Source organism: Mycteria americana, chromosome 5 (assembly GCF_035582795.1).
Source record: "Mycteria americana isolate JAX WOST 10 ecotype Jacksonville Zoo and Gardens chromosome 5, USCA_MyAme_1.0, whole genome shotgun sequence".
Taxonomy (NCBI): domain Eukaryota; kingdom Metazoa; phylum Chordata; class Aves; order Ciconiiformes; family Ciconiidae; genus Mycteria; species Mycteria americana.
Window position 1 is genome coordinate 51,126,516 of NC_134369.1, and position 23,335 is coordinate 51,149,850.

The 23,335-nt window shown below is 42.7% G+C and overlaps 1 protein-coding gene across 2 annotated transcripts in view; it reads right to left on the reverse strand.

The window, feature by feature from the left end:
* STON2 (stonin 2) overlaps positions 1-23,335 on the reverse strand; it is a 78,765-nt gene that overhangs the window by 5,431 nt on the left and 49,999 nt on the right. For both annotated transcript variants that reach the window (XM_075503372.1, XM_075503373.1), the window contains exon 5: positions 4,637-6,472. In XM_075503372.1, coding sequence (XP_075359487.1) covers positions 4,637-6,472 — 1,836 coding nt within the window. The remainder of the gene's footprint in view (positions 1-4,636; positions 6,473-23,335) is intronic.

Sequence of the window (23,335 nt, forward strand, 5' to 3'; positions counted from 1 at the left end):
CAGACCTTCAAGATGATCCCACCCACCACGGGCTAGCAGCAGCCCCATGTGCTCTCATGGAGAACATTGTGCCCTCCACCACTGCAGGGCTTTTGCTTCTGCCCAGTTCTTGAGCTTGGCTGTGGTGGGCACACCTGCGGCAGCAGTGCACTTCAGCCTCTGCCATGGGACACTCGGGTGCTGCTGCGCGTACCTGGAATCACTGCTCTCTTGCACTGCGTTATGAAGATGCCTAAAAATGAGTCATTCCTGGCTCAAAAATTCTGTGGTCAGCACTCAGTATTGGCAACCAACTCCCAGTCCCAGGGTCCCCACCCGTTCATGTCTATTTTCTCAGCCTGTACCAGTTTGTAATCCTCCTCATTGTAATCCTTCCTGCTCTTTTTTGCTATGCTTTTCCTCTCCTCTAGTTTGCTGTGGGTTGCTCCCTCCTTCAGACTGCCTGGGTTGCAGCGGAGGCCCACAGCAGCCCAGGAGAGGCGGCTCTGTGCTCTGGTGCAAGCCATATCCACAGCTACAAAATGTTCAGCTTGCGCCGCTACCCTCCTGAGCTGGCATGTGCTCAGTTGCTTTTGGGATGGACGCATGTGAAGGTAACACTGGGAAGTCCTTAACTGGACTTGAGCACAGTGTGACAGGTGCTTTGGAGCTCTGAGCTTTTAAACTCTTCATAATTTCAACTGGACACTTGGAACCAGCAACCACTCTTCTAACACGCCTGAATGTTGCTGGATATTCACAGGCTCAAAAAAAAAAAAGGGGGGGGGGGAAATACAGGGATAAAAAGCAAAAAAAAAAAAAATTAATGCAATGCAATCAACAAAGCAATTTTTCAATAATTTAATTTCTTCTAGTAGGAGTACCCACTAACAGAAAAGACCATGCACAACACTCAAAGAAATATGGAAGTTATTAATTTAAACTAGCTCAGCATGGTAGGCAACCAGATGAACGGATTAAGAAAGCAACTCCTCCACCACAGCTATAGCAAAAATACCAAGCACATCAGTGTTCATTAGTGTCCCGAGTGTGAGGCACACAAGGCACAACTTCTGTAGACTTTCTGTTTGTTCAACAGGCTCATTCAGAGCTCTTTCTCTAATGGACAGGTACACTTTTTAGTAAAATCAGGAGGAAATCCACAGACTGCTTTTGTTTTGCATCTCTTGCTTCCTTGAGCTACTAACTGACTACTATTCTGACAATCAAGGATCTGATAATATAATTCATATATATGCATGGGTTACTGTGATTGGAAGGAATCTGTTCCAAATGACTCTGATGTCCCAACATGTTTGGATTAAAGGATTTAATTTACTTCAGAAAGTATACCAGGCAGCGTGCCTGGGATCCTCAGCCAAACTAGACCAAAGTTCAAATATCCAGATCCAAGGCTCTGCATAGAGGCTACATCCCTTCTTCGCTGGAAGAGCGTTTTCCCATGATCGAAGACCACGTGGATGTTTTCCTAATATTCTGCTGGTGGATTAAAAAAACCCAAACATGTGGAGCTCAGTCAGCTGCAACTGAAGCTCTGCAGAGCCTGTAAAAAGGCTTTCTTTATTAACTGCTTTGACCATATTAATTGTGAATATGAGAAGGGCAATAAGGTTTAACAAGCTATTTTGGAAAGGATTTCAGCAATCCAGTAGAATCCAGTCCATAGTTTTTTCTTAGGTCAAATCACAGGCAGAGTACACACAGTCCTTCATTTGTCATATGCTTTTCAGTGTCCAGTCATAAGCAGACGCTTTGGCTACAGAATAACACAGACAGTGCTGATAACAAGTTCCTATAGTAAGAGTGCAAAGGGCCCCATCCCATTAGAAAGCACAAAGAGAAAGCATTTGGATAAGACAGCAAAGCTGCTGAAATAATTCTTAACAATTTGGGTGCTAGGACACTACAACCTGAATGCAAGCAGTGAGCTTGGGGAGGGACCGGCTCTCCTCCCCTGCCGGGCTGTGCTACTGGCCGTCAGGGCAGGGCTGATGGTGTCATACGCCTCACGTCTACACAAAGCCTGCACCAGCCTGCATTCAGGGAATGGAGTGAAGCACAAGAGGTCCCAGTGGCTACCTGGAGACCTCTGGAGTTCCTGGGATCGCGTTTGCAAGGGACTGATGTGTTGGCGCACACAACGAGGATGAACAAAGGGTCCCATAGTAAGTCTGTGCCTACGTATGTACCTCTTTGATAGGCACATGGGGCTGGCAGATAGGCACGTGTGCTGGAGGGAGCCATGCAATGCATATGGCCCCCATGCAATGCGTATGTCGTGTGGACAGGTTGTGTGGCCTCTGGAGGCAGGGTGGAGCTGGAGACTGTGGCTACCTGCAGCATTTCTCACCAGCTGCAGTGTGATGCCACCACCTCTCTCCTGCTCTGGAGCCCCAGGCACCACAGCAGTTCATTCGCAGACCAGACGTTTACAGAGGACCCAGAGCGCTGTTAGGGGTGAGCTGCAGGTGCCACAGTAAAAGAGTATGAAGTGCAAGTCAGGGGAATATTTTTATACTTAGTGCTTGAGAACTGCATCATTTATAGGGGCTTCTGCAAATAGGCGGAGGTGAGTGTGGAAGATGACTTGTGGGTAGGACTGGGCACAGCCAAGCACGCACAAGGTTGGGAGTAGACCACACATCAGTATCAAGTGGTCAGAAGTGTATGTGGCAAATCTGTGGCATGAGGCAAATCTAAGAAGGAGCAGGAATCAATGCTTTTGAGTGCCATTTATATCCCTCTTTGTTTGCCTCTTTGTTTTCCTTTGAGTACGGAAAACCATGGGACAAGTACTGTCAAGAAATGTAAACTGTACTTGAGAGGCAAGGTCAGATTTAAACTATACTTGGCCTGCCCTGTCATCACTTTGGGATTCCCTCTCTCATGTACTTCATGTGTCCTGGCCAAGACAGTGCTTGCAAGGCCCTTCCTTTCCCTGAAATTACATCTGACCTGACTGGAGGAGCGAGGACACTCTCTTCCTCACAGGATGTAAACAAATACTAACTGCCCTGCGTTCTGCACGGTGACACTGATGGATAGATGCTCTGTGGCAGGGCTCCAAGAGCAGCACCAAGTCTGTGATGCATTTCCCCCTGACACAGGGTACATATAATAAAGCCTCACGCTGGGAGAGACGAGGTCAAGGAAACAGGAGACATAGATCAACATCTCCATCAAAGTTGCGATGGGTAAGGGAGCATCACCTCACAGGAGGCAGTAGAGCCAGGAGTTCTGCCTCTTCTCCTGGTTTGCTACCGGCACGTTCTGTGTTAAAGTTTGGGGGGCTTTCGTTTCCCAAGCTGTAATGTCTATACGGTATACGGAGCAACTTGGAGAGAAGATGCCACAGAAGGCCCAATTTCACAGCATCTCGTTCCCAGAGCTCATGCAGATGGCATAGTGAGATTTTCCTCACAAGCATGTTATTGCTCATAAACAGCCTGAGGTTAATTTTTCATTGCGATATTTCTCTTGAGTTCCCAAGCTCTCTCTTCTTATGCCCCACGCTACAGAAAACATGGAGCCTTCACTTTTGTCAGTGATATCCCTCCAAATTTGTAACCTATGGTGTAAGCTGGCGTCCTTGGGCTGAAATGTGATCCAAAAGATTAGAAGACTTGGATCACTGTTTTGCTGACACTATAGCTCTAACTCAGGAAAAACGTATGTCCTTAGAAAGTGCCAAATCTGGTACAACGCTGAACTTTCACGGAACACTGAATACAGAAACCTACCCAGTCACCCAGCTGCATTACTATAGCATTAATACCAAAAAGTGCATCTCGTTTGTAAAAAGCTAGTCTAGATCAAAGAAATCAAGAAGTAAAATTCACTATGAATAAAAATAAACCCGAGTTGTCTCGCTTTATTGCACACCATGGATGAAAGGCAGGAAGTGGAATGACTAGCAGCAATGGCCAAAGGGAACAGTAGCTTGCTCTTATTATTTGAATGGTTAATTATGAACATGTTACTAGAAATACAAAGACTTGTGGGTTTTATGTTGGTATTCTCTCTTCAGGTTTAAGCTGTATTTACCTGTCTGCACTGATTACAGAAACATAGCCACAAACTGGTGTTTGGAATTTTTTTTTTTTTTAATGGTTGCACAATATCTTCTGTCCTCTTACAATCCCCATTCCACTTTGTAGGCATTAGTTGCGGTATACATGTTGAAATATATAGCACTGGCCCAGTATGCTTGGCAATGCATGGAAAAGAAATCACATGTGCTGGAACTACAGCAATTTATCTGGTCCTGTCATTCAGCCCTGTAGCATCGTATCTTGCCTTGGCAAGTTACCTGAAAAAGCCCTGCTTCCAGTAACAGTGCTAAGCACACAGAGATGTTTGATGCCTAAGTCCCATAATGTACTCATAAAAGCAGAGACAGAAGGCCTATTTTTGTATCCGTAAAACCTAAACCTGTTTTTATCATTAGCAATGTTTGTAGGATATGTAAAACTACTGCAATGAAGGGTCAGATAAATGCTTCATGCAATTAACCAGTGTCCTTTGGTGTACTACGGAAGATGATTTATCCCTCACCAGGTAAACCCAGTATTCCCTATCTTCCAAAATATATAACTCCTTTTAGTTTACTCCTGCAGAGATGGTATGCACCACTCACCTGAGTTTTTGTCAGGCAGTCGGTTTATCCTCCATACGATGGAATTAAAGGCATGCTCATATTTGGCAGTTCCCAAAGTTACTCTCATTACTGGCTCAGAACCAGACAGACTGGTTGATCCAAAAGTGGCCCCCTTGTTCACCTTGGCTTTCAAAGATTTCTCCCCCAGGACGCTCTCCCTGCGGAAGTTCTTCACCCACTCGTTTGGCACTGGGTAGCGGATCATCACATTTTCACACGGGACCTGAGTTAAAGGGTCACGGTTGGAAGAGAACCCAGTGGACATCATCAGCCAGCTCTGCACCTCCACCTCAGCACCATTGATGCTGGCAGCTGTCCTCAGAGTAAAAGGCAAAGTTTTCTCAGCAAAGATAGTTCTGAATCGCATCAGTTCAAACCGGCAGGCATCCAAGGGGTTGAACAGGATAATACGGGAGTTATTAAACATATCCTCATCTACACATGAATGGAACCGACAGCTGTATAATTTAATCCACTTAGTGGTAGTAGTGGGCATAATATCCTGCCTTGCAACTATTTCATTCCCTTTGATCAGGATATCATTAAGGCCCAGTCTGCATTCTGCCAGGCCAGAAAGGAAGCTGAGAACATAGATATGGGTCAGCACACTGTGCTGGAGAATCACACTGTCTCCTTTGGCCAAGATGCCATGAAACTCATCCCTGACATCAACTGTGATTTCTTCTTCTTGATAGTTTAGTCCCACTGTGCTCAGATCTGTTGATGAGGCTGGCAAGTTCATCAGCGTGTCTTGCACAGCACTGATGAAGCTAAGGAAGTCTTCATAATCTGTAGTCCCAAGCTTGATAATTTGCTCTCTCTCTGCTGTGTGAGCAATGGCTGGCTTAGGCTGATACTTCTTTTTCTCCTTGTAGGTTGTGCGGTCCAACCGCACACTGTGTATCCTTCCATTCTCATCATAGTTCTGGAGTTTGCGCTCTGAAATCTCATGATTGATTTCAAGTTTGAATTCCCGGAAAGGCTTCTCCAGTCCTTTCTCATAAAAAAGCTGTATACATCCACTGTCAGTCAGCTTGACGTATATTGGTCCCCAGTGCCTGGATGACATAATATTCTTCTTCTCTGGGATCCTGAGCATCATTGGCCACCCATCCTTTGGCTGAGCTGGTGCCAGGTTAAATAAGGCTGCATCCAGATCATATGGCATCATGGGGTCATCATCAGGCAAGGTAGGACTACTCACACGATCTGGGTCTCCAATCTGGAGTTGCTTGAGCTGCTCTACAGCATCTGTGTGGGTTACACTTTTGTTTGCCTCATGGAAACTGATGGTATCAGGCTCCTGATGGAGAATAATGAGAGAGTCTCTTTGGCTTTTGCCTGGAGCACTGGAGACAGAAGAACTTTTGGAACGCCTGTCTCGCTCCTCAAAGAATGAGCTGAATGGATTGATGGGTGAGGGTTGGACATCTCGCAGAGATTCATCCAGGAAGGGATTAGTAGCACTCCATGGTGGTGTTTCAACAGAAGGCAACTTGGTTAAGGAGGAGAGATCTAGTTTTTGAATTTTGGAGAGGTCACCCAATGTGCTTTTAGGACGTTCTCTTTTCTTAAAGGATGTAGTGAGGTTAAAGTTAACATCTGGAGTCTGTGTTTCTGCAGGTGGGGTGTCTGTTTTCAAGGGAGAAAGGTTCTGTGGTGAAAAACTGACTTCATTGTCATCAAAAGTCACCCAGCTGGGAAAGCGAACTGTGGTTGGGGTAGATGAATGCCCATTCATGGAGGTGGTGTTCAGCTGCCAGTTGACAGCCTCCATGTCTATCTCTTCATCTTCCTGGAGAGACGAGGAATTGTCTTTAAAAAAAGAGGGGAGGGGAGGAAATTTGAGATAATTATTCTGAAGTTACCTAGTTTTCTCCACTAAAAGAAAAACACTGTCTGCACAATAGTTTGTGTGCTCAAGAAAGGCCTATTCATATGCTGGGCAAGAAAGATAATCAAAAGACTTGGTTAAAATGCTGAAGAGTCTGGTAAGAATTAATGAAGAAATAGATTCAGCCAGTTTTAAACGGACAGCTTAACACAGAAAAGGAATGCAGAAAGAAATACAAAAGGAATGACAGCAATGATTGTATTGCTCTCATTCAAACATAATGACCTGAAAAAGAAACTTAGCCCACATGTTGTAGTGATTTTTTAAATCTTCCCTCTCTAAACTTTCAGGCTGCATTTCTTCTCTCCACTTATCTTCTGTCATTTGCCTGTTTTGTTCCCTCTCTCCCTTGTTCTCATTTTTTTCCTTTCTGTCCCCATACCCTTTGCTCTACAGAAGAATCCAGTGGGGAGAGGGAATGAACATTGAGGAAGAGCACTTCTCCACTCCATTCCCTCATACTTGTCTGCACATTTGCTGTTATCACAAAAGCACATGGGGATATGGTGAAGGCACCATAAAAGGTGCCTAGGTGACATTTTTGCCCAGGATGTGTTCAGCAAAGAGACTCTTTGGCTTACCCAGTGGGAAAGAGTCTGCCACTTCTTGGATGTCTCTGAAAAATCTCTTGGAGAAGCTGTGATCTAGGGATGTACATTAGGATAAGGAAAAACGTATTTTTGACTTGTATTGTGGAAGCTGTCCTCATCCTCTGTCAGGACATGGCACCTTTGACTGCTATTTTCCTAGTCTCAGGCTTTGCCAAGACACTTCTCAGAAGCCAGCATCATACTGTGCTATTTCAATCCCAGCTCTGTCTGGAGGAGATAGTGGCAGTGTTAATAAGGTGTTTTCCAAAATGAGCATAAATTCTCAGAGTTCAGAAATTAAAGGGTTTTCTTCCCATTTTCTTCCCACTGGGCTAATGAATTAGAGTGCTCCTCAAAATGAGCAGCCAGCATGAAATTATACTGTGTGTCTGCACCATGGGTTTGTTCTATATACGATACAGTAGTGCTAGCATTTGTGCCTTTTGTTTCTGATTAATCTATAGATCCCATGTTTTACAGAAGTCACTGTTCTTCAGTACAAGCAGAAAAGTGAGTGTAAAATGTAGCACTTTGGTATGGCTGTACACCTGTGATGTGAGCATGTTTTACAATATTAACAACAATAACAACAACAACCACAACAAACTATTTAAGTTGTTATTTAAATTGCTACCAGTTCCCAAAAAAGATGAGCTTGATTTCTATTCTGCCTCAACAATAACAGACAATTTGAATTTTTATTCCAGTTACCATTTAGAATATGAAATAGGGAATATTCATGTTAGCCAAAGTCCTGCCATTAGCTCATTATAATGTCTTGGGTAACTTGATTGTCTGGGTCTCTCAGCCCAGCTGTATGGAAGTTCACCCAACCTTTTGATCTAAGGACAAAACACATCGTTCAAGTTCTAAGGGTTATTATTGAGAATTATATATGAAGCAGAATGACACCAATTTGTTTTTCAGGCCACAATAATAACAAAGCAAAACCAAGAACAGATAGCTTTTACAGACTATCCATGCATTTCAAAGTATATTTGAAAAGAAGTGGCACTATCTCAATTCCTCAGATTTTCTTCTCTACCCTGCCCTTTCACTCCCAGCTTTGCACAATGCCTCTCTGTAGTCCCTGCTACTGGTTGCACCACTGGGTACAGTGGCAGGTCCTTTATCTGTTAAGTTTTGCCACAAGACTATAAATAGATTTGTGGGGGGGAAAAAAACCCCAAGTCAGCTGATTATCACCCACGACCACACCCTATGTGAGGAAGTAATAAAAAACCCAACAAGAATAATATGACATTGTTCTGATCCTCAGGTCCGCACCAATACCTTCTATGTTGTCTCATGCCTTTCCAGTACTTTGGTTAGCAAGCATGTAATCCTCTGAAGCAAAGCAAAGGCAATATAAAGATGTGATAAGAGTCTCTGTTTTTACGGTATTTCCAGCAAAACATTCCCCATTTCTTTTAGGACTTCTAAAAGTCCTGTGTTGATAAGATCAGGGTTTCTTAAGAGCGTACCACCTCTTCACCATCTGCAATTATAATATTCTCCTTTCCTGTGTCTTAGCTTTTGAATTGCAGAAACCAAATGTGATTCCACAAATAAAGTATTAACACTTCTGGTAAGTTTGAGAGAGGCAGGTGAGAAGACCTCCTTGAGAGTCCATGTGAAAACCACACAGAAATCACCTGACAAAATTTATTTCTAAACTAACAAATTTTATAAAATAAATTGCTTATTTGATCCAGATGCCCAGAAATACAGAAGAAACTTTAAGAAAAGATGGCTTTATAAATGTAAGCATTTGTGTAATTCTATTTTGTAGAAAAATCAATAAACTGTTATTTGATTGGATATGTGGAAGTGTCAAATCTGGGAAGTGAAATAATCTTTCTTTCCCAAACTAAAACCAAAAGTACATTCTTCTGCTGCCAAAGAACTATATGGTTGGGTTTACAAATATTAGAAGAATACAGAGGTGGTTCTAGAAAAGACATGTTTTTAGCTATGTCTGTAAGAGAATGACTAATAGCAGGGAGGATAAAAATAACAATATGCTAATGCAGCTAAGCATCCAAAGAAAGTTCCTGAGAACTACATGAAATAGTGTGTATATCCCAAGAGAAATATTGGCACCTCTGCTGCAAAGGCAAATACAGCATGGTGAAAAATCTTGACATTGCTAGAGCATGGCTTAGACAATTACTTGAGATTTTTCCCTTCCTGACTTTTGACGAGTTCCTGAACATGGGTGATAACGTTTAAAATGCGAATGTCCTTCAATGTGGCAGCACCTCAGTAGGTCTGGGAGAGGACACTTAAGAAAGCGATTCCCTAGATGAACGTTAAGTTCATTATTTTACTTGTTGCTTTCATAACTGTTTTCAAAATTCCTTCCTACAAAATAAATCAAGACAATTGCTTGGTGATGGGGTGTGGACCATCTTCAACCCAGAGTGACTTCTGACGTAGAAAGACTAGATCTGCGTAAAAAAAGGAAGAAGTGATCAAAACAAAGCACTTGTTTTTTCCTTCTTGACTGACTGACTTCGCTTTCCTAAGCAAATGACTTTGATAGGTGTTTACTTTGCAAAATTAAAATATCTTTTAATTGTCTGACTTTGCCAGATTCCAACCTGACAGGTTGCTCCAGCCAGCTACAAAACACAGGAGCAGATTTACCAAGGAGGTGAAGGGGACAGTAGCTCTGTCTCCTTTCCCAGTGACACCAGCAACATGTGAGCTCTGGGGCAAGCAGCCTCAGGCTGCCCACACAACTATGCATCTCTTCTCTGCATTCATTCCCCCGTATAAGTCGTGCCTGCAACCAGTACTGGCCGTACCTTACTACATACATGCCTGAACATCATTACCAAGCCATTAAATAATTTGGAAGCTTAAGTCCCTGCTGAACAATAAAAATGCCAACCTGCATTGTAAGTTGTTTTTTTTTCATCCACAGGCTTCTCAATGTTTTGTTGGCTTTACAAACGTTCAGCAGCAAAAGGGTTAATAATTTCGGTATGATAAACTGGTAAACAGCATTATGTTATAACGGATGTAGAACATCTTGCTATGATCAGCCTCGTGACTCACTACAAGGAAAGAAGGTTTGGTTCTCTTTATTGTTTCATCTTTGCATTTTTCTGTTTAAACCATTTTGGCCAAACCCACCAGGTAGTATCATGTTACTTATGCCTGGGGGAAAGGAGCCATCCAGCTACTAAAGGACATTGATATGGCAAACTGTTCATGACCGAAACTGTGCCACAGAAGTGGGAAGAAGATCTGAGAGTGTTACACACCTTTCAAAAAGAAAGGCAGATAACGACTTTAAGAAATGGATCCGACCAAAAGCCTGGATTTTGAAATTTCTGAGTACTCGTCTATTTTGCCTCTTGACAGAAATTAGCTCAGAGCTTCCTGGTGTGACTGTTTCTGTTACCTGAACATATTAATTTACATTTAATTCAGATAGCTCTACTTAACACTGCAGCCTGTAGTACAGGCATACCTTTAACATGGTCACACCTTCCAATGGGGTACTCGCTTCCTTGATGTAGACAACACCAGTCCCTCAAAGTAAGCATTGCTAACTTTTCTGTTGGCATAGCTGGATCCATTCTAGGATGCTTGCTGGGAAAGTTATCTACATAAAGCCCACCAGACATTGACATACAGGCAGGCAGTACTTCAGACTTGGCCTTTAAAGATCAGCCAGGTCAAGAGGATGCCCGTTACAGAACCTGTAGCGTCTCTGTATTCATAAGCAATGACAGAAAAGCAGAAAGCACAGATAGACAGAATCTGGGAGAAATCATGGACTAGGCTGTTGTGCAGTTATCTCTCCATGACAAAGGTTATACTTTCACATACTTTCTCTGACGTCCATATCTGGTCATTTCCTTGCATTTTGTTCCCATATCCAAGTCACAACAACTGTGTCTGTACACTTTTTTTTGGTGGTCCGTCCTGTTTCTGATTCTCCCAAGACAGACAGTGTAGTTTAAAGTGAATGGGCTATTGTTCTGAAGTGATACAACCAGACTATTTCCAGCCTGGCCACTGACCTGCTATGTGGCTCTGACGAAAATGCCTCATCGCTTTCACTCTCATAGCTTCTCGTTCTCTTCCCCCTTTTTGTAATTTTTGACTATAAGAGTGTTAAATGTGGAACAGTGATTGTTCCTCTGTACTACACTATCCAGCGTGTTTCTAAGACTCTCACAGAGCACAGTGTAAGTGTGTAAATGTCACAGAGTTGGATATCAACCTATAAACTGATTCAATGAATATTTCTGTCTATGCACTTGCAAAGAGCTTCAAGTCTGGTACAAGCCATGAAGCCAGGCCTGTTTTTGTAAGCTTTCCTGTTTATCACAGCTCTGTTAATGGTGGAAGGTCAAATGTGTTACTACTGCAGACATCAGCATAACTTTCTCTAGCTAAACAAAGCTATAGTAGAAGAGTGCCATGGAAATCAGTTGCAAGAATCTGTAATTCAAAGCATAGAAAGCTTCTTGTCTGTGGGAAGTTACTACCTGCTTATTTTGCACAGAGGATATCCCTGTAAGGATATCAGTTATTACTTCCACATGCTTCCTGGGTACCTATGCAATCAGTCAGCGTATGGTAACATTAAAGGAATACCTAGAAATGTCCTCTCCCAGCTTGCAGGACACTTTCTTCCCATGAGCTTCAGAATAGACTTTGGAGACAGAAGAAGAGGCAATTAACTTGCCTCCTTGCAAACGGATTATGGGGAGGGGCTGGAAAGCCCCAAACCCCTTGAGCACCAACACCCGACAGGCTGGAAGGTACATATGTAAGCATTCCTGCAGATTTTGAGTGTCTCTGCAAGATCTGACATGTGGAAGAGATGACTGCTCACACAGTTCTTGCCCTCTACTCCTGCTGCTGAACGCACCACATACAAAAACTTAACAGCAATCTAGTTCTCCAGCGTGTTGAACTGTTAATACAAAAATTATGATTTTAACTTCATACTTTATGGCACAGCTAAGAGAGATTTCAAAATCATCACAAACTAAGTAACCAGCAGGAGAAGGTGCAAGATGAAAGACTGAAGTCACAGACCTGATCTCTATGGTTCCCATTCTTACTCCTTCTCCTCCTCCCACCTGACAAGCTTCTCAGATCATGCTGAACGGATTCATCCTTAGATAACTTTTGAGTTCATCATACTCTGTCATATCCTATCGCTACATCCCTTTGAACTTGGGTATCTAAATATAGGCCATGAAAATCAGTGGCCTGATTAAACCTAGTGTAGTTTTATCCCAAATCTGCAGTAGTTCTAATCTGAAGTACTAAATAGTCTGTTCCCAGCAGTGGGTTAATGACTACTTAAATATGATTCCTGTTGCTTGGTTAACTATTGCAAATTCATCACAGGTCCCAAAAGAAGTTTAATTGTCAAAAGAAGTTAAATCATCTGAAGTTACAAAGAAGTTATATCACAGAGCTTCCAGCTCTATTTAAAACACATTGAATTTCATCTATGTTCAATTAATTTATCCCCACAAGTCTCTAATCTTTATAAGAACTGCTCTATTTCATTTTAAATGGAAGCCATCGTGCAGATACTAAACTGAAGATGAAATACAAGCAAATTATGACTCAGCCTCTCACAGCTAGATTGCAGCAGCCCTCGTACTGCAAGAAAACTGTTGAAAAAGACTGTCCTCCATGTACTATCCTAAAGGGCCCTAGAAGTTTTTGTGGACTTTGTTTTTTGGTGTTTTGACATTTTCTTATCATTCTATAGCTATACAAACGTACGTATTTATGAGAAGGTAGGACTACTGCATTTCAGGCATTGGTGCTCACCGTGCTTCATTGCCCTAAATAATTTGCTGTTGTCTCCTTCACTGACATTGCCTCTTGCGGCTTGGAGAGGGAAGAGAACATCATCCCAACAACCGAGCCTGACCTAATCATTAAGAAACTGGTATCAGAGTACCCATAAGAACAGTGGTAGTCGCAGCTGGAAGTTTCATTGCAACCAGCTATGTATGATGCTACCTGAGTGCCTTTTTTTGTCTCACTTGTTTTCTGCTCCTCTGTTTATCTTTATTCAATTGGAGAAACTAATTAAATGAAGCTTGAAATTCAATCAGAGCCCTGTCGTTATTCCTTGAGTAACGAAAATGTTCAACATAACAAAATCAGTTTGTAACTTAGAACTTTCCTGCATAATTTAATTTTAAAATACTTAATATTTTTACTGTGTTATGTTTATTGAGTAGTTAAAACTCTGGCTTATGAAAAAAAATTTCAGATGTGATATGGAATAACTGAAACAATATTTCAGCAACTCATAATCTATGTACAGTTAGCTCTCCTTTTCCTTGTACAGATCTCAGCTATGCCACTTATTCTCAACTAAAACTACAGTTTTGTAAAAGTTTCTGACATGTTCTGCAGTCTGTACTGTGTAGTAGGTTAGGCAATCAGAATGGATCTGGCTAGTCTTAAAACAAAACCAAGCATCTGTAACACACCTCGTGCACAAAACTGGTAAATTAGATTCCTACAGCAGATGTCCATATTCAGAAAATGTCCCTTCCGAATATAGTGTTTAGGTTTTAGTCTGTAAGCTTGGAAATTAGTGTACTAATACTCTCAGACAGAATTACATTCAAAACCAAACACACAACCTACCCAGAAATCACCAAAACATTGTAGCAAAGATAGATATAGAGCTTTGAAATATAAGTGCCTATATGCCTGGGTCTCCAATTAATACCAATTTATCATTTGAACAGCAGATTCCAAATTAGACATAGTTCATGCAAGTCATGGACAAGGTTGTTAGTGTCTTGAAGAAACTGCTAGATCTTCACGTCAGGTAGGAATTACGTGGCACTAAGTTAGAGGCAATAAGGAACTTTAAAAGGGAATAAAACTCTCCTAGCTATAGCTAGAAGACATTAGGTACTCTAAGAAAAAGCATTATTTATCATTTAAACCCAGCTTTCTTTGATTTTTTTTCAGTATAGAAGGCTGAAAAGAAATTTACTTCAAAAGAAATTGAAGTAAATACGTTTTGTTCTTGTAACATACTTACAAAAAATGGAGTTCTCTTACATGTTAAACAATGGCAGTCAACAGGTCCCAAAACTATTACAGAAAAGAAGGCTTTTTGATTTAAACCCCTTTGAGAGTCAGATATAGAAAGCACGTGTTTCTCCTGAAGATCAGTTCACGTGCTTCCGTTAGCTGGCCAGAAGGTGGTACATTAAGACTGATATAATTAGAGGAAGTCTTCAAGATTTTTACAAAATTTAGACAAGACAATGCCTGTTTGAAGAATTCACAATATGTATGTGACATAATACTGTTGCTTTATAATTAGGAATCATTTGAGCCAAGTTCTGAACAGACCTCATGTAAGTCGTGGAAGAAAGCATTAAAACCTGCTTGTTTTTCCTTAGAACTTAATTCTGTTAAAGAAACATAATATAAAGTAAGCATCTTAGCAACTAAGCATACCTACATGATTCATTATAAAGCAGCTTTGTTTCCATCCCTGAAGTCATAGCATAGATACGACTGACATTTTTACCACTATGTCATCTAACTTTGTTCTCAGCAAGGTGTGCTCAGTCTAGAGGTTACCAAGACTATGACTACACCCCAGCCTTAGTCATTATTACTACCAGTGGAGACTTACGCTCCCAGTTTGGCTAGGCTAGACAAAGCCTGCGTGTGAGAGGACAGAGCAGAGCTGGGAAATACAAAACTGAACCTGTTCCAGCAGAGGGATCGATAAGAGTGTGACAGGTTCTCTGGAGAAGAATGAATCTCTCTGCTTCATCTTTTATCCAGAAGAACAAGGACCAAATGAGAACAACAGACATTTTTCAAAAGCAGTTCGTTTCAAAGTACATTAGCTAAGATAAACGAAGTCAGTTTGCCTCTGAACGTACTTTGAACTTTGCTTCTACCCACAGAGGTCTGCCTCCCTCTGATTTTAATCAGCAGTACATAGAGCATATCCTTCAATAGAGGAACTGCCACTGAGATGAGACCACAGAGCTCGTGAAGAAATATTCTGAGAGCAAATAAGGAAGGAGAAATGCTCCTGCTAGCCCAGGATGTTTCAGGAAGTTCATGATATTTGGCAAGCAGAATAAATCTGTAGCCAATCCTACAAATGCAAAGACAATCCCACTCCATCTTGGAGGAGCTGATACTAGCATGCGTGGAACAAGCTGTCTTTTGTAAAGAGCAGTTACATAAATGTCTCATATACAGACAATACGCTACTTCATTATGTCATAATTTTACAAGCAATATGTAATGGACTGGTAGCAAAACACAGAGGTTTGCAGACCTAAGTTTTGTCTTCAGTGCTTGAGATAGTACTATGCGGAATAAGCCTGACATTTGCAATGCCAGACTGCAGGTGGAAATGTGCCAGCTAGCGGATCCTCTCAGAGCTTGGGGTCCCATTAAGCGGCATAACCTTTGGCTGCAAAGCAACACACTATGGCCTCATGCATCAAGTTATGGATCCAAAAGGCAGCTGCAGTATTGCATAAGCATGGGAGTCTGGCGCTGTTGAATAAATGCGAGAAATGCTCCCATAGCCATAGAAAAATTGAAGGCATGAGACCATCGTGTGTGTCAGACGTCTGAAACAGTCTGGGTTTGCTGTTGCCAGTCCATCAGTTCCGAAACTGTACTGGTAGTGACCACAAATGGTAACACCAGCCGATGACAACCTGGTAGTTGGTGCAAAATAATTGGCTCATCTCTGATTCCTAGGTGGGCAGCTCCCGCATGACTGAAGCCAACATCACCCCAACTATCTGCTCAGTCTTGTGCTGATTCTGTAGCACAAAAGGACAAGTCAGTACACAGGGATGTCAAATAAGCCTGAACCAGTGCTCAATTCACTGCTTACAAAAATAAACAATGATGTCCATATCTGCACATCATTTAGGAGGAGGCGGGACAAGTGTACCAGGGAGAGAAGGAATATGTTTTGCTTGATGACTGACATTAAAAGGTACAAAATTAAAATTTATATTTATAGAAAAAGATTTAAACCTCTATACTGCAGAGAAAAAAGTGATGGGGGAAAGAGGAGAAAACCCAGACATTTGTTATTTTACATCTTCAAAATGCACTATTGCCCAACGCTTCTGGCTCCCCACAACATTTAAAAATAGTAGCACTAACTTCCTCATTCCTGCATCCAAGGCATTTCCCAGGATCAAGTTTTATATCATATCAAGTCAGCAGCTCACATCCTGTCTGCCAGATTTGTCTGCGTATCTCAGGTTATCCAGGCGAGAGGTAATCTCGTATTTATACTACCTTTACGCTGAGCAATATCAAAATGATTTACAAGTTATGCCACTGCTGTTATTTCAAAAAACCCAGACTCATTTCCCAATTTCTAATGTAAGGTTCTGTGGAAACTTCCACTTCAGCTACATATTTTAATAATTTAGTTACCTGATTAACTGTGAAGACAGATCTGTTCCATAGGCAACACAGCTGATATGTACTTATAAATTATGGACGTTAACAGTGCTCCACTTTTGCCTGAAGCTTATGCTAATATTTTTTCCCCCTGTAGCTTGTCATGCAAACATTTTCTGTTTAAAGCACAGAGAAGACCATGTAACTATGTGAGGGTAGCCAGTTTGGCCAGTCCTTCTTGACTCAAAGCACATGGGAGCTCCCAGGCTACAGTGAAGTTTTACGAATTAACAGGTGAGGTGATCAATGCAAAGGTGAGAGGAGCTATAGCAAAGCCATGTGTACGTAAAGTTCCTTTTTTATAAAAAAAATTCCTGGAGGGATGTTTGACACATAACTCAAAGGACTGAAGGAGACTAACTGGAAATAGTTTGAGAAAACAGAAAGGACAGCCTGATTTACCTGTAATGCCTGACCCATGTAGATGTTACTGAGGATGCACCTGCCAAAGCAACACCCCCACCCTCAACAAATAATGATAATTACAGGTGCTTCAGAGCAGCATGGTGAAAAGGATATGATATAGGAATGGGCTGCAAAAGGCCTGGGTGCTAATCTGAACTACGTGATTGTCTAAGTGACCTTCAGCTAGCAATTTATGCCCTCTGTTCCACAAGTTTTCTCTCTGTAGCAAAGCAAAAATACTGATGTAATGGAAAGTGTTAATGGCTATTGTCAAGTGTGTTTTATGAATAGGCTATCATAAGTCATGTGAAAGCTTGTGGGCTTTCTAGGGACCATGCAGGATAAACGGAATAAGCAAGGGAGCTCCTGTAGGGAAGAAAATCATTGGAGACAGTAGAAGCTGTGGCCCTTGGCTGAGCAAAATGTAACTCATGCGTGCCAAGGAATTTCCTTGTGTACTGGCAGCTTGCAAGTACGTATATCTGGATGAGAACAAATAGAAAGGTGGAGAAGCTGCAGTAAACAGCTAAGACTGGATGCTTAAGTACAGGGCTGGCTGTGAAGTGCAAGGAGAAATGCTGGGAATTTGCTTCTTACTGTTTGTTCCTCCCATACGCTGAGAAACAGAGCACTGTCCACATTGTTTACAAGCAAGAAGGATTCCACCAAAAATACTGGAGGCAAGCCAAAAAGGCCTCTAGTACCAGTCAGCAATACTCTCTCCTGATATTTAAGTATGACAAATACTGGTTTTTCTAAAGAGAGAGTGTGTATGGCACAGCTCCCTCTGCCAAGACTGACCTGATATTAATTGGGGGATAAACTGATGATGGATAGAAAGAAGATCTCTTACCAGCTCTCAGTGGGAACTATCATATGAATTAATGTTTTAAAATAGTTATTTTTAATGCATCTGCCTTGCACAATGTTGGAACACTAAAAATTATGATCTGGTTGATATGTTCTTACACAAAAACAAAATACAGAAAATATCCCTCTTATTTTGTTAGAAAAAACAAAGTCTTTCATACTTGATTTTGCTTCAGGTAGGCAGCAAGGACTGGGACAAAGAAAGGCCTGAGACACCAAGATCGAGTGGTAAGGTGGGCTGGAGAGCATTTATAAAATTAAAAGAGATTTGGGAGTTTTTCCAGAAGGGTTAGGTGAGCATGGGGTTGCTCCTCACCCTGTGACTGTAAAGGCAGGAGGACAACTTATACCCATTCTTTTAAACTGTGCACCTGAAAGACCTAAATATTTGCTCAGGTAGAAATTGGGATGACAAAAGTAGGGCCTATGGGGTTGCTCAGAGATCCCAAACAAGAAAAGCTTTGCATTGAGTGAAAATACTGAGAAAAACCCTAGAGCTTCCAAACAGCTACCAAGACCTTGGAAAGCAGACTCTTGCTGCAACAGATACTGAAACAGGCTTGGTACAGTAAGATAGGCACCACTTTATTCTGGAAATAAACGTAAACTTTGTCTTCAAAATCCGTACTACGCTCTTGCTAAGGCAGTGGCAGGGCTGAGTCAGGGTGCTGCACTGCTGTTTCTCACCTCTTGACACCTTTAAAGATGTGGTTTGGATACATGCTGAGCAAGATGGTTTAGGGAGACAGGACATAGTAAGAAGAAATATTCCCACTGGTGGTAACCTAACTTTAGCCTCCTTTACAGTGACACTTAGAGACTGTTGTCAGTTTTTGTCTGCCCAGGAAAACTATAATAATGTTACAAGGGCTGTCTTGGAGAGTGTTTCTAACAGCATGGCTGTATCAGCAGAGCATGCCTGCCCTGCCCTGCCAGTCTGACTAGCACAACCATACTAATGGCAACTTCAGCCAACTTCGGAAGCTTACAGAGCTGACCCAGCTCACCCTTCGTATGCACGCAACGAAAGGACTCCCAAGGATGGCGGAAGACAGAAAACTTGTCAGCATTTTTATCTAACTACATTTTAGTTAACTGCTCCTGCTATAAGGCCCTCTGACCCAGTCTGAGAGTCTTGTTATCATCCCATGGTGCTATCAGCACCTCATCTCCAACCTCAAGGCAGCTGCCAAGCGGCCTGGGAAGCTGTTATGAAGGAATGGCTTGTTTTACGATGTACTGCTCTGATTGATGAGGCCGTTCCCCTTTCCACACTCATCTGTTCCAGGTCTCGGACTCTCTTAGCGCAGCCTCTTCCTTCAGCCCAGGCTCCCACCATAAAAGCCCAGCTGTTGTGCAGCTATTCACAATTACAGGAAATCAACAGACCTGAAGACTGGGCTGTTATCTTTTTTATGTCATTTGGAGTTTTGTTTTTCCTTTTTGTATGTGTGTGTGGAGCCACCACGGTACACGGGATTATTCAGGGTCACGCCACAGAAGTAGCCGAACAGAAATGATCCGACAGCCATTTCTTCCTCTCTGCCTTGGGCCATGCTGGTGTGATTACAGCGAACAGAAAGGCACGGGCCTCACTGTTAAATGTGAGAGTTTGACCAAAAGAGACCCACGCTTGAAGAATGGAAAGAAGTAACTCATGATGTTATCACAGTGCTCTGTGGTGAGAAGTGAAGAAGAAACCCATGCTTCCTTCCTCTCTGCACAAATTGTAACTTCCCATCTTCCCATCTCTAGCAGGCATCTTCCCTCCAAGCTACGATTCTGCCTGGGGGCAAAGCACAGGGTATACAGGGCCCAAATTCCCTTATGCTAGTCCTGCATAACTTCTCAGCCACACTGATTTCTTTTCTTACTGTTAAGTTTTAGCTTCCCCCATCACTGTCTAGTCTTAGCGGTGCGTCCTTTCTTCCCCAAATGATGCTCCCCATTCTTTTGATGGGGGTGCAGAGGGGAAGGAATTCAGCTAGTGGCTTTGCTGAGTAATCTCTTTTTCTTTGTAAGATAGAAACAAAGAGTGGAAAACATTAAAATAATCCTGTGGAGAAGTAAAGAAGAGACCCCAAATGTCAGCCATCTCAGGGAGCCCCTTCCCATATATGTGTACGCATACACACACATATACATGAGAGAATAAATTGCCAGCTTTAAAGGTGATGAACAAGGAATCCTGAAAATTTCTGTGCTGGGGTAGCAGTTACTAGGTATTAGGCAGAGTACAGGGGCCGGATGGGACGGGGCTCTGATAGTGTCAGGGTAATCCCTGTACGAAATACACCACAGAAAGCTAAGTGGAAATAAACTTCTGCATTCTTGCAATGTGGACAAGACCTAGCAGGTCTTCAGGGTATAGGAAAAGATTAGGGGGAACAAAAAAAAGATGGACAATGCGACTGGAAACCCTACTGCCTGTATCACCAAACTGCATAGCTGGTTTGGTGGCGGCTGAGAGACAAGAGCCGAGCACTGAATGTGACCGATGTGAAGGAAAACAACAGGGGCCCCACAGCTGCTGTGCCCTGTAAACAAAGCACGGCTTTCTGAAGGGCCATGTGAGAATCTGCCGAAGAGCCCTGAAAGAACCGAGGTCTGCCCGAAGGAAACAACAGGGAATAGAGAAACGAGGAACATGGGATAGTAAGATAATATGGGGACTTCATTGAGCTTGAAAAGAAAGGTACCCAGACTATAAAATGAAAAAATAATTATTAATGTATTCCTATAAACAGATCAAATGGACATTCAAGAAATGAATGGGCAACAAACACTTAACAGGTCACTAAAGTACCCTAAAGCAATATCTTGTTATATAGCGGCACTGACTCTTGCAGGAGATTTGAGAGGAGCTGCCTAAGAACACCAACACTGCTATGGACAAGAATGACTGCCTCAGTCACTACTGAGCATTAGAATATAACGTTTCAAGAAATAAGCTGACCAATTCCTAGGAAAAAAGATGGTTTTCTTCATGAGATAATATTGGAGAATTGTTTCAGTACCTTATGGAAATGGGGGGTGGGGGGAAGTTTTTTTGCCCACTGGCTTACTTGGGTATGGTGGATAAAGTACTTAGATAAAGTGTCAGAAACAGAGGTCAGATGGGCATGTACCATCAGCCGACTTCTACTAGGTTAACAAGTCTAGAGGAAATATCTAATGGGGCTTAGGAACATGACCTAACCTAATCTTTTGTGCTGCTTCTCCCCAGTTCGCAGGTTCGTACCACTCATCTAGGTCACATCGAGGTGAAATGGTGGAAACAAAAAGGCCAGTCACATGGAGAAGGACGTGCACCTTATGGAAAGCTTTGAATTTAACATCTCTTGTGAAATGGCATTTCTTGTAGGATTTGTTAAGGAACACGCATATGAGCGCTTGAAGCCATGAAGGAGAATTCTGCCCTCGCTCCGCCTTAATGAAAGCGTGTTTCTGCTTGGGACAAGGAAAGAGATTGTACTGGAAGGGAGTATGTTTATCTGAACCAGAATTTTAATGTTCTAGAAATGCTGACAGCTTGGAAGATTAAATCCTGTATTCACTAACTCAGCAGTATCTTCCTCCCTAAATTTCCCTGTCATCTGTGCACCACAACATAAGCGGGCAACCCTAGAAAACAAGGTATCGACTTGACACGTGGCGAAATCTGTGCTTGAGCTCTCCGAGCTGGATGTGAACAAAACTGTTCCTTGGGGTCAACTCTGACGGTGATTTTGGACATGCAAATTGGTTCACCCCTAAAGCAAATTGCAACCCAACTCTTTTATTACAAGATCTGAGCAGCTGGCAGCTGGCAGCAGCCTGACTATGCTGGGGTAAAACTGTGCCACGCGGTTCTGCGGGCGAGCCAGTCTCCTTGTAAATTGTTTCATGAGGCATCAGGAAGCAATTACGGAATCCCAGCAAAACCTAATTATGCCCCCTCTCCTTCACGAACTATCATTTAGGAGAAGCCAGAATTATTTTTCTCCTCTCTCCCCTGCAGTTAAAACATAATTTAAGGGATTTTTTTTTTTTTATCCCCTTTAAACTTTTAGCCCTGTTTAGTCTCTTCTTTGTGCCGGGTCTTTTGTCTTTGGGGAAGAGGCTGCCTTCGCTGGAAGCTGATGGAAAGACAACTGTCCGGCAGACCACAAAGCTGTCTGCAAACCAGGCATTTCTGAATGGAGGCAGGGACGGCTGAGCCAGAGGCATTCCCGACCTGTTGCTATAGCAGCGGGGGAACGGGCAGGCCGGCCCGGCCGGTTGCTGTCCCCCATCATGGCGGCTGCCCCCCATCATGGCGGCTGCCCCCCACCCGCCACGGGCTACGCACAGACATGAGTGAACAGGAAGAAACGTTAACCCCTGCTTGCCCTCCAGCAGCAAGGGGAAGGAGGCAGGATTGCTGTGCTGGGGATAAACGCTGTCTCCTCCGGACGGGGAAGGCAGCGGAAACAGCAGACGTGAAGCACGCTGCTGGTGCAAGTGGGTGCAGGGCAGCTTTCATGAAAGGCCTTCCTCTGGAGCATCTGCTTCGACAGACCAGCCTTGGCGCTAACTGCAGAGTTTGAAATACATCAAAATAACAAGCACCACGCAGGTTAAAGACCTAGCATGCCTGGAACGGGCATCCTTCTGGGTCCACCTGAAATAGTGGAGAAAACACGGGATGTCCTTGGTTGTAGCCATTTTCCAGGAAGCCCTGGATGATCAGGGACGCCGAGTGGTGGTTTTGCAACTGTAACATACAGCAAGAACTAATCCCGCGTATTTTATCTCCTTCTCCTGCACAGCATGCTACAGCGTGAACCATTAGCAAGTCATTTAATGGAAGTGGCAAACACTTCCCGAGCACAAAGAATAAATATAGCTAGCACTGGTAGCATTATACTCTGTAAAGTCAGGGTAGAGTTTAATAGGAGGGCACTTACTGGAATCCTGTATGCTTTAACTAACTTCTGGCTCTCAGCATCGAGTCTCTGTATGTACATGCAGCTCTAGAGTATGCAGATTTATACGGTCCACACCTAAGACTTGCTGTTCAAACTAAAAACTTCTGGTTGCTTTTGTGATAGGCAAGACATTTTTTAATGATCTCTGATGGAAAAAAAGAAAAGAAAAAAGATCACTTCTTATCCTCTTATTTCCCTTCTTATTCACTGTAATGGAGTGAATAAGGGTACAGAAGTGGAGGGAACAACGTCCAGCAGACAAAGCAATTCCCTTTTCAGCCAAGAGCAGCCTTACATTTGATTTGGTTGGAGAAACAAGGATCCTGCCGGCAGCAGCTGTCTACTCCAACAGTTTGTAAACTACGTTCATGTAAGTACACCAAAGTCTGAGTGTTCCTTCATCGTCTTTTTGGCCTGCAAAGCAGACTGAAAATCTCTTGGGAACAGGAGCTCTCATGAGAGTATCTGAACTTCAGGTCAGGACAGA